Source organism: Durio zibethinus, chromosome 17, assembly GCF_047325235.1.
Source record: "Durio zibethinus cultivar Kanyao isolate XHJ-2024 chromosome 17, ASM4732523v1, whole genome shotgun sequence".
NCBI lineage: Eukaryota > Viridiplantae > Streptophyta > Magnoliopsida > Malvales > Malvaceae > Durio > Durio zibethinus.
The window spans coordinates 5,169,679-5,184,897 of record NC_143178.1 but is presented as its reverse complement, the minus strand read 5'-3'; the positions used below and the strand labels follow the sequence as shown (position 1 = coordinate 5,184,897).

General features: G+C 32.9%; 2 protein-coding genes across 5 annotated transcripts; one reads left to right on the top strand and one right to left on the bottom strand.

Moving 5' to 3' along the window:
• The first annotated feature begins 4,820 nt into the window (after window positions 1-4,820).
• On the top strand, window positions 4,821-10,435 carry LOC111279290 (protein HLB1-like). Of its 2 annotated transcripts, none has more exons than XR_016329102.1 (14): window positions 4,821-5,370; window positions 6,012-6,134; window positions 6,238-6,307; window positions 6,471-6,584; window positions 6,837-6,920; window positions 7,278-7,328; window positions 7,444-7,473; window positions 7,580-7,642; window positions 7,785-7,850; window positions 8,025-8,153; window positions 8,413-8,448; window positions 9,232-9,351; window positions 9,727-9,965; window positions 10,167-10,435. XR_016329102.1 is itself a non-coding variant. In XM_089746235.1 (14 exons), the coding sequence occupies exons 1-14, from the start codon at window positions 5,042-5,044 to the stop codon at window positions 10,275-10,277; spliced, it is 1,515 nt and encodes a 504-aa protein (XP_089602361.1). In that variant the 5' UTR covers window positions 4,821-5,041; the 3' UTR covers window positions 10,278-10,435. The 2 variants fall into 2 exon arrangements, 1 of the variants encoding a protein (XP_089602361.1); XM_089746235.1 differs by having other exon boundaries at window positions 9,777-9,965.
• Window positions 10,409-13,878, bottom strand: LOC111279281 (metal-nicotianamine transporter YSL1-like). Of its 3 annotated transcripts, none has more exons than XM_022866285.2 (7): window positions 13,253-13,878; window positions 12,971-13,143; window positions 12,529-12,623; window positions 12,274-12,408; window positions 11,989-12,178; window positions 11,749-11,863; window positions 10,409-11,625 (listed from the first exon to the last, which is right to left on the bottom strand). In XM_022866285.2, exons 1-7 carry the CDS (start codon window positions 13,608-13,610, stop codon window positions 10,697-10,699), a joined length of 1,995 nt encoding a protein of 664 aa, XP_022722020.2. In that variant the 5' UTR covers window positions 13,611-13,878; the 3' UTR covers window positions 10,409-10,696. The 3 variants fall into 3 exon arrangements, with proteins under 3 accessions (XP_022722020.2, XP_089602359.1, XP_089602360.1); XM_089746233.1 differs by having other exon boundaries at window positions 10,697-11,593; window positions 11,705-11,863; XM_089746234.1 differs by having other exon boundaries at window positions 10,697-11,658.
• Between the last annotated feature and the right edge of the window lie 1,341 nt (window positions 13,879-15,219).

The window sequence follows — 15,219 nt, the reverse complement described above, 5'->3', positions numbered from 1 at the left end:
ATTTTACTTTGGTCAATGATTTTACTAATCTAATTAAAAAACGAATGCTCGATTTCAATTCACACACGGGAATCTAGCAAATTTGCTAATTTCTTGTGAAAGACATAATCAAAACAATAAATAATAATAATAATAATAATAATAATAATAATAATAATAATAATAATATTATTATTATTATTATTATTATTATTATTATTATTATTATTATTATTATTATTATTATTAATGGAGCCTAAAACCAATATTCAACTATCACTATTGGGCCTAATGAGTCACATCTGGAAAAAAAACAGGTGTCCATAGGTAAGGGAAAAGGCTAGAGAGATTGAAACATAGGACTTTAAGTTTTGGTACACAGGGAAGAAGAGAAGTGGAAATGGAGTGGGGATAACTGTTGATAAGAATTTGATGGATATTGTGGTTGAGGTTAAAAAAAAAAGAGATAGAATTTTACTTGTTAAACTTATTTTAAAAAAGGAAATTGTTAACATTCATTAATGCTAACGCCCTGCAAATAGGTTTAGATCAGGAGAATAAATAAAAATTTTTAGGAAGATTTAAACGAGACAGTGCGAGCCATACCATATGGAGAAAAATTGTTTATTGGAAAAAACACAAAGGGTCACATAGGCAATAATGGTAATGACTTTAAGAGGGAATATAGGGGATATGACTTTGGAGAAAGAAACAAAATCGAAGAAATTATCTTAGAATTTATTATTGTATTTGACCTAACGATATTAAACACGTGTTTTAGGAAAAGAAAATCACACTTGATGACATTTATGAGTGGATCAAATGCTAGTAAAATTAATTTTTTTTTACAAGAAAAAAGGATAAAAATAGTTATAAGAATTGTAAGGTTATATCGTGTGAGAGTGTGGCCATACAACATAGATTGTTAACACTCAATCTATTCCACTTTAAAGAGTTAAAAAAGAGACATCAGAGTCATGAACCATATATTAAATGGTGAAACATGAAGGGGGACAAAATTGTAGCATCTAGGGATAAACTAGGAAAAAAAGTTGATTGGAAGCCTGATGAGAATGTAGAAGTAATGTGGGAAAATATTACAACTAGAATTCAAAATATTGTTAAAAGACACTTAGGAATTTAAGATAAGGCACCATTAGGAAATGAATCTTGGTGATGGGACAAGGATGTGAAAAAGCCAATTAAAACTAAGCATGAGTGTTATAAAAATTTATGGAATAATAGAGATGAGGATAGTTATTGAAAGTATAAGATAGTAAAAAAGCAAACGAAAAAGGCTATTCAATATTTAAAGAGTAGGATCCTTAGGGAGTTATACAGAAAACTAGAGATAAGAGTTGAAGAAAAAGAACTATTCAAAATTACTAAGATGAGAGATAAAAATAGTATAGATCTTAATGGTGTTAGATGCATCAAAGGCAATGATGAAAGAGTTTTAAAGAAGGATGAGGAGATTAAAAAGAGATAGAAAGATTATTTTAATAATCTTTTTAATAGCAATTTTAGCATGATATAGGTAGGTTGAACATACCTTCTCAAGATGTAAATCATGTGTTTAAGCATAATATTAAAAGATACGAGGTTAAAGAGGCTTTGAGAAGAATAAGATTACAGAAAGCTATAGGACCAGATGGAATCCCAATTAAAATTTAAAAATACTTGGGTGAAATAGGGATAAAATGGTTAACGAATCTTTTCAACAAAAGTTGGCATACCCAAAAAATGCCAAAAGAATGGAGGAAAATCACTCTTATGCTTTTATACAAAAATAAAGGTGCTATATAAGATTGTTCAAAATATCAAGGAATAAAACTTATGAGTCATACTATAAAACTTTTTAAGAGAATAATTGAATGTAAGTTGCAATGTGAGGTCACTATTTTTGAAAACCAATTAGAGTTTATGCTAGGATGCTCCATAATAGAGGTGACCAACTTTTGATGCTTTTATTAGAAGGTTTTCAAGTGAGAAAAAAAGATCTACATATGAAATTATTGACTTAGAGAATACATATGATAGAATTCCTCGAGGGATGCTTTGGTGAGCCATAATGTAGAAAGGAGTTTTGTTAAAGTATATCAACATAGTTAAATATATGAATGAAGAAATGGTAACGAATATAAAGATGATTAAGGCACAATAGATAGCTTCCCTATTACTTTAGGATTACATCAAGGCTTAGAACTATGTCCTTTCCTTTTTGCATTAGTTATGAACGAGTTCACTAGACATATCCAAGATAAAGTGCCATGATATGCATTATTTGCCTAAATTTTAGTCTTAGTTGCTAAAACTTGTGATGCCCTTAATACAAAATTAGAATTTTTGAAGAGTATATTAGAGTCTCGAGGTTTTAAATTGAGTAGATCTAAAACTAAATATATGGAACACAAATTTAGTAGTCATAAATAAGAGGGTACTAGTGTAATTAAGTTGGATGGTGAGAGAGTACCAAATAATAGCCAGTTTCGACATTTGGAATCAATTATTCAGAGTAATACTAAAATAAAAGCATATGTCAAATATAGGATTCAAGTAGAATGGGCAAGGTGGCGAAATCAAAGTTGTTAATATTGTATCGAATAATATTTTGATTTTTTAAAAAAATATGGTATATATCGATAACAATTATTTTGGCATATTATTTCATATTTTTCGATTTAATACAAATATATTTATAAACATGCATGAATTTGTATATTATAATATTATTAATAATTTACATAATAAATATGCAATATATTCAAAAATCAAATAAATAAGTTTAAAAGCATAAGAAATAATATCACCAATTTTTCATGATATTTTTAAATGCTTAATCTGATTATATGATGTTTAAATAAGTATTTTTTAATAAAAATATCAAGATAAAAATAAAAAGATAAAAAAAAAAATTAACCATGGCTTTATAATTGTTAAACTTTACAAAAATGAGTATAATTTCTTTTTTGAAAAAAAATGAAATACTTATAAACTTAGGTTTAAAAAATAAAATTATAAATTTTGGTTTGAAAAATAAAATATAAAAAAATTAAAAAATAAATAAACTCAACTTTTAAAGGTTATTTTGTCAATTAATTTTATTTTTATTAGATTAAAAATAATTAAATAATAAAAGATAAGTTAAAAATTACAAAATATATTTTATATTTATGTACTGGCCAAAATATACTATTCCACCAAAATTCATCGAAACAGGTTAAAATTAACGAAAATAATTGGTACTACTTGATATCAAATTCGATACGAAAAATCATCCTTAAATGTATCGTATTTTGGTATAACTAAAGCGTACCAATCGATATTGAAACGAAATTAACGATTATAGGCGAAATACGTTAGGTTTTATTGTGTGAATGTAACATGTCTTTAACGTTAAAAGCGAAGTTGTATAAAATAATTTTAAGAGTTGCATTACTATATAAAACTATGTGTACATGAGAAAGAAATGAATATGATGAAGATGAGGATGCTTAAATGGATATATGGTAAGACTATAAGAGATCAAGTACGGATTTAGAATTTATGGTTAGTGAAGGCAAATTATTAGGTAATATTTATTTACAAACTATTGTAACTTAAAATGACTCTCTTTAAAATATAGTGTAAAATATTTTAAAAAATATAAAATAATAAAAATATTTTTAAAAAATTATATAATATTAAAAAAATTATTTTTATATAAAAATTAGATCTAAAAAAAATCACATTTGCTTGTCTTAATTTTATCACGTTAGGAAATAATATTAACATTTATATAGGTAAACATAAATATGACAATTGAATAAACAAATTAAAGATTTAAATATATACATAAATATATTTATTAAATGGATATAATACCACACGATTAATAAATTTATCGATTAAGTTGAATTAAATACAACATGATATAACATGTTTTGTAACCTATTAAAAGGTCATTCTAATAAGATCAATAAATAAGTATAGTAAAGAGATAAATTTTATATTTATATTTTGAATCATTAACTTATTCAATTACCTTTTTTATTTTATTAATACATTCATATATCTTTCAATATTATAAAAGATTCATACTTATTATTATTTTTTTTTACATTTAGTGGGGGTAAAAAACAAAAAATTAAAAATTGAGATTATTTCTAATAATCATACTTATTTTGAAATTTTAGTAGAGACAAAATAAAAAAATTATTTATATGTGGGATCTTTTACTAATAAAAATACTTAAATTTCAAGACACTGCCCCACCCTAGATCTGTGCAAAAGACAAAATTAGAAATAAAGAGATTCGAAAAAATTTAAAAGTAATTTGAATTGAATAGAAGATGAGAGAGGATCGTTTGCGATGATTTAGATATGTAAAACGTAAGCCTAGTTATGTACTAGTTAAAAAAATTAAGTCTTTAGATTTAAAAGAAATCAAAACATCTAGAGTTAGAGCATGAAAGATATAAATGTAATTAATAAAAAATGATATGATGGTTAATAAATCAGATAAAAATGTAGTTATTGATAAAAATAATTCGTGTAAAAAGATTTAAAATACAATCTAACTTAATTATCTTATTTAATTTTTATACAATCGACTTCAGAGTATAGGATATAAAGTTTAATGTGTTGTTATTGTTGTATAAAAATATTAGTAAGATAACTTATACATTTAAATATATTAAAAATAAAAAAAATTAATTACAAAAAGTGGCATATGTATCAGTTGCTTGTTAGATTAAAAGATTATTACTACAATGTATTAAAATTTTTTTTCTTTTTTAATATTTTTAACGAGAAATTTACCAGTAGTATATATATTGGTCCGAGGTGTATTTTTCCGTCTTGTTGGTTATCCTTCGTCTTCAGTTTACCATATTTTCCAGGCCCCTTTTCCGTCTCAGCCTGAAGTAACTTCATTTTAGGTCGGGACTTTTTTTTATCCCTTTTTTCCACCTTCGCTTCACCGCACTGTATATTTTCTTGTCTCTCTTCACTCTCCATAGATCATTCTGTATAGATCTTCGATTCTGTTTTGACGTTGCAAGGAAATCCATCGTTCAACACAATGTCCGAAACGACTCAGGAATCCGAACTTCAAAATGGATTCCAACCAGAACCACAAGCAGAACGGGAATCGGAATCGAAAGTGGAATCTCAACCCGAACAACAATCCGAACCGGAAACGCAACCGGAACCGGTTGTAACCGATGCGGATCCGAAACCGGAGGAGGACAAAGAAAGTTCGATCCAATCGAATGAGACGGCCAAACCGGTATCCAATGACCAAATTGCTCGTCTGGAACTGCGAAAAGATGAGGGGAACCGGACCTTCACGATGAGAGAATTACTAAGTGAATTGAAGAGCGACGAAGATGGTGCAGGCTCTCATAACAGGTACTTATTTTTTGTTTTTCTTTTGGATTTTCTATTGATAAAAAAATTGCGCTCTTTAATTTTATAGTTGGATTTATCAAGATTTCATTGTAGAAATCTCTGGATCTTAGCAATTCTCTGTCGATTCGTCTCCTTAGTTACATATGGAAAATTATTCAAGTTTCAACTGATCATAAAATTACGATCTTTATTTTTTATCCTGAATTGAGAAATTGGAGGATTTTGGTTCTTGAATATCTATTGGCTAGCTACTATATGCAATTAAGACGTACTCTTCCTATTAGACTTCGAGTTCATTTTTATTGGTTACATGCTTCCATTAGTCCTGAACTGCGAATTTGTTAGAAAATTCGTTATCTTTGAGCTTTAGATGCAATCAGATCTGTTTCTTAATATTTGAATCCTTCAATTAGTTGTGAATTTCATGTTTGGCATTTATTGTAGTCTTACTCTATGTCTAACTTGGATGAAGGAATCCTTAGCTTTGGGATTTTGCGCTTTATAGAATTAAATTTACGTCTTTTCCATATGCTGCCATTCATGCAGTAAAGCTTTCTACATCTCCTTAGAATAAGTTTGATATCATCTGGTTTCTACTTGTAAATGGTATCAATTTCTACTCTATGATTTATATGTTCCAGTCAAGAAAGCACTCAACAAGAATCCTACCAAAACAATGCAGCCATGGAGTTGATCAATAGTGTCACAGGTGCTGATGAGGAGGGCAGGTCTCGCCAACGGATTCTTGTATATGCTGCCAGGAGGTACTGATACATTTTTTTGTGCTTTACTTCATATTGAGCTCAATATATTGATGTTTCAGAATCCTGCTATTCCACAGTAGTGATTTCCAGACAAATTTTGTAGGTATGCTACTGCTCTAGAGAGAAATCCAGAAGATTATGATGCTCTCTACAACTGGGCATTGGTTCTTCAGGTTTAAGATTATGATTTATTGTGATTATTATGTTAATATCATTTAGAATTTTATATCATGTCCTCATATTCTTATTTGGCTAGGGAGGCCTGCATATTGTAATCGTTTTAAAATGTATGAGATTGCTCATATCATGTCTGCACTGTTCTTATTTGGCTTGCAGGAGAGTGCAGATAATGTTAGTCCAGATTGTACTTCACCTTCTAAAGATGCCTTGCTAGAGGAGGCTTGTAAAAAGTATGATGAGGCAACACATCTTTGCCCAACACTTCATGATGTACGTATGCTTGTCCATGTCCTTGATGATCCTGTTGTATTACTACGAACTTGTGATCTTAAGTTCTGTTTCAATTACAAAAGGCATGATGACTGCTCAGAATGCAGACGCCAGATAAGAAACTGACCGCACAACAGAAATGAGTTTATAGTATAAGTGCATATATATTCACACATAGAAATGATTTTGTATAATATATATTTTTCGTGATATACATTCACATGAATTTGATGCAATGTCATCCCTTGACAGGCTTTCTACAACTGGGCAATAGCAATATCTGATCGAGCAAAAATGCGTGGTCGGACAAAGGAGGCTGAAGAACTATGGGAGCAGGTTCTGAGTATATAATTTTGTTATTTCAGTCATGCTAGAATTTTGTATAAGTAACACTAGCCCTTTGTCGGAAAATCTCATTCTCTTGTCGTGGAAAACCTTTGCTGTTTGTGGATAAGATTGTTTCCTCTTTCTCCTTCATGTCAACTGCATGCTGTTATATTATCCATTTTTACAAAGCCAAAGAACTATGGAAGTCGGTTTTTTATTGTAAAATTTTGGTATATAGTACAGAAACACATTGTCTTTGCAATAATTCTGTGTAGAAATCCTTGGACTTTTCTTAGAAGTGCCTTTTCATAGTGAATAAAAACCTTGACCTTTGGTTTAATATAGCCTAATCTTATGGTTTTTCAGGCAACAAAAAACTATGAAAAAGCTGTCCAACTCAACTGGAACAGCCCCCAGGTATATTTGAAGTAATTGTTTGGTTAATCTTATAATTCTGCTAAATAGAATGCCTCCATCTTTTCATTTTTATTATACCTGTTAGTGATTTTAACGATTCTTAAATCTCTTTCAGGCATTAAACAATTGGGGACTTGCTCTTCAGGTAAACTATGTCTTAGTGGTGTTGATATTATAATCATCTTCATTTATCTCCATATCTTTTCCTAGAATGCTTTGTTCACCTTCATGGCTTATCATGTACTCTTTAGGAACTCAGTGTGATTGTTCCAGCACGAGAGAAGCAAAAAATTGTGAGGACCGCAATTAGTAAGGTACAAAAATCATTTGCAGAAATCGGAGTGCTTGGATGACAATAGGAACAATCAGCAAAGTAATTTGACATCTGATATGTCCTAAAAGAATAACTTCTAGTTGCATTTTCTGTTCTTGCAATATTAATTACTTCTAATGCAGTTTCGTGCAGCAATACAATTGCAATTTGATTTCCATCGAGCAATATACAACCTTGGAACTGTTTTGGTAAGTTTGTTTGTTATTACTTGTTCTTATACTGATGGCATGATCCTGTTCTCAACTATGATTCATTTCTTGTGATATTAATGAGATTAGATAATGACTTCATTATCTGAACACTCATTCTAGCTAAGTGAAGTATAAATTTAAAGCTTGAAATATCTATATTTTTAATTACAGTATGGACTAGCTGAGGATAACTTAAGAACAGGAGGCTCAGCAAATCCAAAAGAAGTTTCTCCAAATGAGCTTTATAGCCAGTCTGCTATCTATATTGCAGCTGCTCATGCATTGAAACCAAATTACTCGGTAAGAAATCATTGTGTTTTTTGGACTTGAGAGGTTTACTTACTAGATGACCTCTCACTTTCAGGCTATATAGTTGGCATAATCATTGGCTAATGAAATTTTGCAGCATAAATTTGACTTTTTGTAAACATAAAATTTACAAGAAAGCTAATGATATACTTCTTCACTTTTCTCCCTAATTTAAAGGTTCAGAGTTGTGCAATTTGACTTCCCATCTTAGTTGTGGATATGTTCTTATTTGATGTTTTAAAACATACAGGTTTACAGCAGTGCCTTGAGGCTTGTTCGTTCAATGGTCAGTATTTAGTCTTTCAACAATATTTTTGAGGTTTATTCTTTAATAAATTGATTGAATCTTCAGTAAGCAATATTTAGTCTATTAGCTTTGAGAATGATCTCCTGATCTCTTTCCTGGTCTATTAGCATTTCTTGGATTTTTTATATGACAGGAGGAATATTTTTAGGTGTAACCCATGAATTCCACATTTCTTTCATGTTAGTGCATCAGTGGTGTTTTCAACTGTCACTTATCAGTGCATGATAACTGAGCTTTTGAGCTGCACCAGAAACTGTTGTATTGATGAAAAATATCCGTTTGGGTTATAGAGAACTACATTACTAATCCAATGTTTTCTCAAACAGTATTCCTTAGGCTTGGATGTGAACCTATTCAACCAATCCAAACCCCCAGCAATGTTCATTTCTTTTTCCTCAAACTATAAGCAATGACACAACTGTGAAAATCTTTAGTTAATATATAGCCTAGCGACATCTCCTTGGAATAGTGATCTTGTGTTCAAATAATGAGAAATATAATATTATTAAAAAATGCAATGGCAAGTAACTGCATTGCTATTCTTTCTCCCTATCCTTTTCTGAGTATGTTTGTGTGCTAGGGAAGATGGTTTTTCTCATTTATTCATTTCATGTTTAAACCAGGCAACTCACCTGGTGAACAGAATTATTGAGTGGTTACAGAGCAAATGATTGTGACAGTCACCCCTCTGTTTGTACTCTATTGAATTAGCTGGGCAAATTATTTTCTATTATAACTCTGACAGAAATAAAATTTTGACAGCTACCTTTACCCCATCTTAAATATGGATATTTGACTGCACCACCAGTAGGAAACACAACTGCACCCCATAGTGATTGGAAAAGGGCAGAGTTCTTTTTGAATCATGAAGCGCTTCAACAGGTAAAAAACCATTTTTTCAGTTGTCCATGGTAATAAATATCAAGTTTCATTGTCATTTTTGCCTGAGAATGGGGATTCATTTATTCAAACAAAATTTGATATTTAATGTCTTAACTTATGTTATTGTAAGTTCCTTGGGAAGTTGGAATGAATCCTAGATTATGAGAAAATATACTTTTGTTGTAAGTCACTTCCATTTTAGATTCCAGGATGTTATCTAATAAAAGGCGTGTGTGTGTGTGTGAGAGAGAGAGAGAGAGGTAGGAATAGGGTTTATCTCTAGTTTAGGCTCCTGGTCTAGGTAAGTGTATCCCTGTATGTATTGCTTTGGCAGTCACTCTAATCCGAGACTAATCAAAGACCACTTCTGTTCAGACTTTCATTTTCTTTTTCTCTATGTCCTGTTTGATTTTCCAATTGAGCAGGTCATCAGAGTCGAGCAGAAACAAGTTTTCCGAAGCCTCTCTGGCAGAACCGCAGATGTAGCAAATATCATCAAAAGGGCTATCAGAGTAGATATTCCAGATATTGTTTCTGTATCAGCATGCGCTGATCTGACTTTACCACCAGGTGCAGGCCTCTGCATTGATACTGCCCACGGTCCAGTTTTCTTGGTTAGTATCATGATTTATATTTTCATCAAAAAATTCCTCATAAATCTTAACAAAGGAACGATGTCTTTCATATTGATGGCAAACCTGAGAATTATTACAATAATGCCCATGTTTGTCCTTTGGATTCTATTTTGGCAATATATGTATCATTATATACAAGGCAATCCGGGTTTAGTGAGTATTGTCTGCTCCTCCATTCAGGTTGCTGATTCGTGGGAATCCCTAGATGGGTGGCTTGACGCTATTCGCTTAGTTTACACAATTTATGCACGAGGTAAGACTGATGTTCTAGCAGGTATCATTACGGCCTAATTATTTCTGATATGTTGAGCTTGCATTTTTTGTTGAGTTTGTTTGCATCTGTCTTCAAATTTGGTTGGATCTAATTTGACTCCTGTATATTATCACAATTTTTGGAATACTGTAAGGTTAAGCTAGTTATTCTGTCGAATTATTCATTTGGCATCTCAGCTTAAATCTTATTTATTTTCCTTCAATATAATCTCCTTGGAAAATGCTAAATGTAAAGTTGGAGGTTGTTCCTTCAATAACAGAGCCAAAGCAATGGAAAGTTGAGGGCAACGTCTTGAATGTCTGCTCGTTACTATTCTATCTTCACATTTGTTGCAGTCTTTATTTTCAAAAAAGTGGTGTTATATCTAGTCATCTACCACTGTCACAATTGCTGCGATCATCTTCTTCCTTGAGCATCTTATCACGATTTCCCTTCTCTAAGAAGGCAGGAATTTCATGCAAATGGGAGGATTAATTTTAGCGAAGGCCAGAATTGAAGCAGGGAGAATCCATAGTCCTTCTCCGCATATTAGTCCAGAAGCAACGGCTGGAACCATCAAGTCAGCCTTCTTTGTATTGAGCTTTTGCCAAACAAACACAATCAAAGTCCCCAAGCACATGTCAATTGCAAAATAGGCCCCAACTAGAAATGGCACTGCCATGGCCATTGGAAGTGGCATCCATTTCCCTATCTTACGCGGTGAGAAATCTCTCACCAAATTCACTGCCGCTGCAAAAGCAAAGAAGCCATAACAGAGTTGCAAACAATGCTGAGGCAGTGCCGAGAAGCCTTGTACACCGAGAATTGCCATGTTTCTGTATATTAAGGCATAAGGAGCCTTGAATTCTCCATACGGATTTCCAACATCAAATGCCTTGTAGAATAGAAAGAAGCTAAGAGGCGCTGTAACGCAGCCAATAGCCGTCCCAATTGCCTGGCTCAAGAACATTGCTCTGGGAGAGGTGAGAGTGTAATGCGCTGTCTTGAAATCTTGCATTAGAATGCAAGCAAGAGAAACAACAGATTTGACGAGACCACATCCGGCAAGCCCTGCGACCACACCGTTTTCCTTTCCCGTCAATGCGGCTAACACAAATAGTGCGACTTTCCCATAGTTATAGGCCATGTTCATGTCCGTGAGACCAGCCCCATATGCATTGCAGAATGCCAGAGATGGAGCAAGAATGTAAGCTACAACCACATAGTACCATTTGAGCTGAGGAAACATGATGGGGATCACAACAATTGACATGATCGATAATATTACATATCCAACAATGCCTATCCACATTGGGATGGTTTCTCTGAGGAAAACTTCGTTTTGTTTTAAATCCTCAGCTCTGTTCTTCTGGTCATCCTCGTCAACTACAAGGAAGGACAATATATTCTGGTTAGTCACTGTCAAAAGTTCATTAGATGATATAGAGCATTAATGAACTCAAACTTTTCCGCCCTGAAGACTGAAAGTTGAGAATGCTGCTCGGTTACCTGTATTTCGGTTTTTGTTCTTCAATCTGCCATGGATATTAATAAGCGTGAAACACAATATCTTGAGGAAATTGTAGAGGCCATCACCAAGAATGATAGCAACAGATACAAAAACCTGACAACCGGGAAATTATAGGTTATAAACATTGTTCTGTAAACATTCTTATCGAATTTCCAAATTATGAAAGAACTGGTTCCAGGACTACTCTGGTTTCGGAAGACAGAAAGAAAATGAGAGACCTTGTAGCCGTATAAACTCTTCATGCTGCTTTCCTGTAAATCCTCAGAAAACCAATCTCCTTTAAGCCGATTAATAAGTGGCCACATTAGTCCATATGAGAGCACGGCTCCAAAAAGCAAAGATAAGTTAACCAGGTGGGAACAGATCATTCCTGCTCCGACGTAGGTTAGGCTAAAATCGAAGAAGAATCTGCAAAAAACCACATATTCAACAAGAAACCAAGAAATGATGAGTCATATAAACAACAATCAAAATAAGGAAGGAACGATAAGACAATAACGTACGTTTGCTTCCAGGCTAGGAGTCCGAAGGTAGGAAACTCTTTGAAACCACATCCATCTTTCCCAGAGAAAAACCATTGGAAAAACCCCCACAGGAAACTGGCTGAAAAATACTTCAGGAATCCGTGCACCTGTTTCCTGCAATACTGATGATCATATTCATTATCATGTCATAACTTCGACTTCTGGTTGATTCTTACATGCTTTCTGAATAGGTATATAGCAAACAACAAAGAAACTTTAACTCTGGATGCTTACTTGGCCGACTTATCCCCTTGGCTATGGAAACCATTGATGAGAACTGCAGTTGCCAAGCCACTTGGGTAAGTCAACTTGAGGTCCACTATCATGACCTGTGCAGAAGAAGAATTCCATGAAAACTTTTTGAACTTTCTCCAAAAAAAAAATTTTTTTTAAATCAAAAGGATGTTCTGACATGCTCCTGTCTTTACTATAGTGATTCTTTTCCTCTTTTTCCAAGCAGTGAACTTCTATCCTACAACGTCCAAAACCCCACTTTTGCAAGCTCCATACAGAAAAAAATGTTTTCCTTTGGCAGGGGAAACATTAAAATAAACAGCAGACACACCTAAAATAATAATAATAATTATCTTTCACCCTTCATGACATAATTTAGTACAAGTGATCTTCAAGTTTTCATAAGTTAAAGCTGTTGGTCATTTTACTAAGAAAAGCTTACCTTTCTGAGAGGAATTAAGACAAAAAGACCAACAAAGCAAACAACAAAAAGGAAGCCAGTCATCCAACCAAATCCTGGTTCTTTTACAGCGTATGCCGAATTCCCTTCAGTGTCTACTCCAGACAATTCGTAAGTCTTCCTGTTTAATCCCAAAAGATAGGAAGCAAATCCACCTGCAGTCCAGATCATTAAAAAAAGTAATGTTATGAGAGAACTGAAACGAAGTTGGAAATTAATTAAACAAATAAACGCCAAATGATGCTTATGCTTGAAACCTCTAACCTCCAACAGCTATGCTGTAACACGCGACTGCACATGTTTGTATCATGGTGTTCTCTTGTCTTGTAAAAGGTTTGGATGTAAATCCAGCCTTTTGAACTACTTTTGTCCATGTCCGGATAAAAACAAAGGCAAGAAGAGCAGCAGAGACATTAAGGTTGGGAACCAAACCAGTTGTGAGGTTTAGCTTCATGGCTATCACACTGTAAATGCTCCCAATCAGAATGCTAACAATGACTCCCCTGAGCGTAATTTGCTTTGTCCATGGTTGTATTGTCCTTGAACCCTCAGTTTCTTCATGTAGTTCTTCCAAGTTCTCTCTCTGGTTCTCTTTCTTATCATTCATTTCTTCCGTGCCCATTGTTGCCTCCTTCAGATAATAGCAAGCAGCTAAGAAACGATCCTCAAATTATGAGATAATAAAAGGTTGTTTCCCTCAATCTTTTCCCCAGCCTATACCTAGCATTCACATATAAATCTTTGCACCACCTAAAAATCCCACCTAACAGTGTAAATATCTTGTTCAGATCTACTTAATTTCATTCACTTGCCAAAGTGACAAAAACAGAAATGATTTCTCAAACAATAGGAGGAAAAGAAAGTGTAATAAAATGCTTGGTATGTTCTATGAAAGTATAGGCACTATATTATAATATTTATAAAGCTCGTAAGTCGTAACTTTTGACCGCTTACTTTAAGAGCATTGGCCTGATTCGATGACCTTATCATTGACCTCGCCTCTCTTTTTTTCTAGGCCATTGAGTTGGTCATGATAGTATTTGTTAATGGGGGAGATTCTTTTCTCCCGAGTGTTGTTTAAACATGATCGAGGGGCAATTGTTGAGTCGTGGCTACCTGGGTCAGCCAGCCAATGGTACAGACAATGATAGAAATTATGTTCATATTGAGGTCATAAAAGTCAGTGGAGTTAGTTATCTTTCTTACTTGTAATATCAACATTCAACCCCCATTGATTTGTGTTACTGTAACAAGCCATAGGATAGAATTTGGGATGGCATTTTTTCTTGGGGCATGTAAAATACTGACATTTCTTGTGCTTTACAATGCTCCTTATCTTAATGTTGTTGACTCTGCTTCGCTTCCCTGTTATATTAACTACTTCTGCAACATTATAACATTAGCATTTATGTCTTCAACAGTTTTCCTGCTTATCAGTTCTTTTTTTTTCTTACATGTCCTCTCACAATCATTTATGACAGTGAGTTGGGTAAATAATCACAATCAACAACCTACGGATAAAAGTACACATTGACAATATTTTCTTTTTTTTATATATAAAAAAAGTTTGAAAATAAAAAAAATATAAATTTAAACTTTATACCTAACAAATTCCAGTAAATCAAGGACATACAATTTCTACCTTCTATATATTGTTGTAGGACTCAGGTTAGAATTTAAGAACCGAGAAGTGTTTTAGTCAGTTATCATTCATGAAAGACAAATGATTCAGTGTTACTATCATTTATTTCTTCTGTTCCTTTCATTCAACTGATTCTTTATTATATTATTATCTTTGGGAGTTTTGAACTACACTTTTTTGGACTTTCTTATTCTTCTTTTCTTTCCCACTTCCAAGCAATAAAGAGAGAGACAGAGAAAAAGACAACGAATTAGGGAAGTATATGTTGTGATGGAAGTAGGTTCTTTGAAAAGTAATGGTCTTAAGCTCACCACACGCACCACCCACCGTCCAAACTGTGGTTCAGAACCTGCACTGCTGTAAAAATACGAGATATGAACTCCCACCATTGATTTTTGAATGCCTTAAAAAGTTGAAATCCCATCCGTTCTTGAAAGATTCTGGCCGAAAGTAAACTATAATATGAGGCAAAAATTTCCCGATACATATCCAAATTTCAGGCTCCTCATCTTTAATGGATTTTAGCTAATGATATCAGTCGTCCTGCACAAAATAAATAAAACTAAAATGTTATAAAATCTCCAAAAAA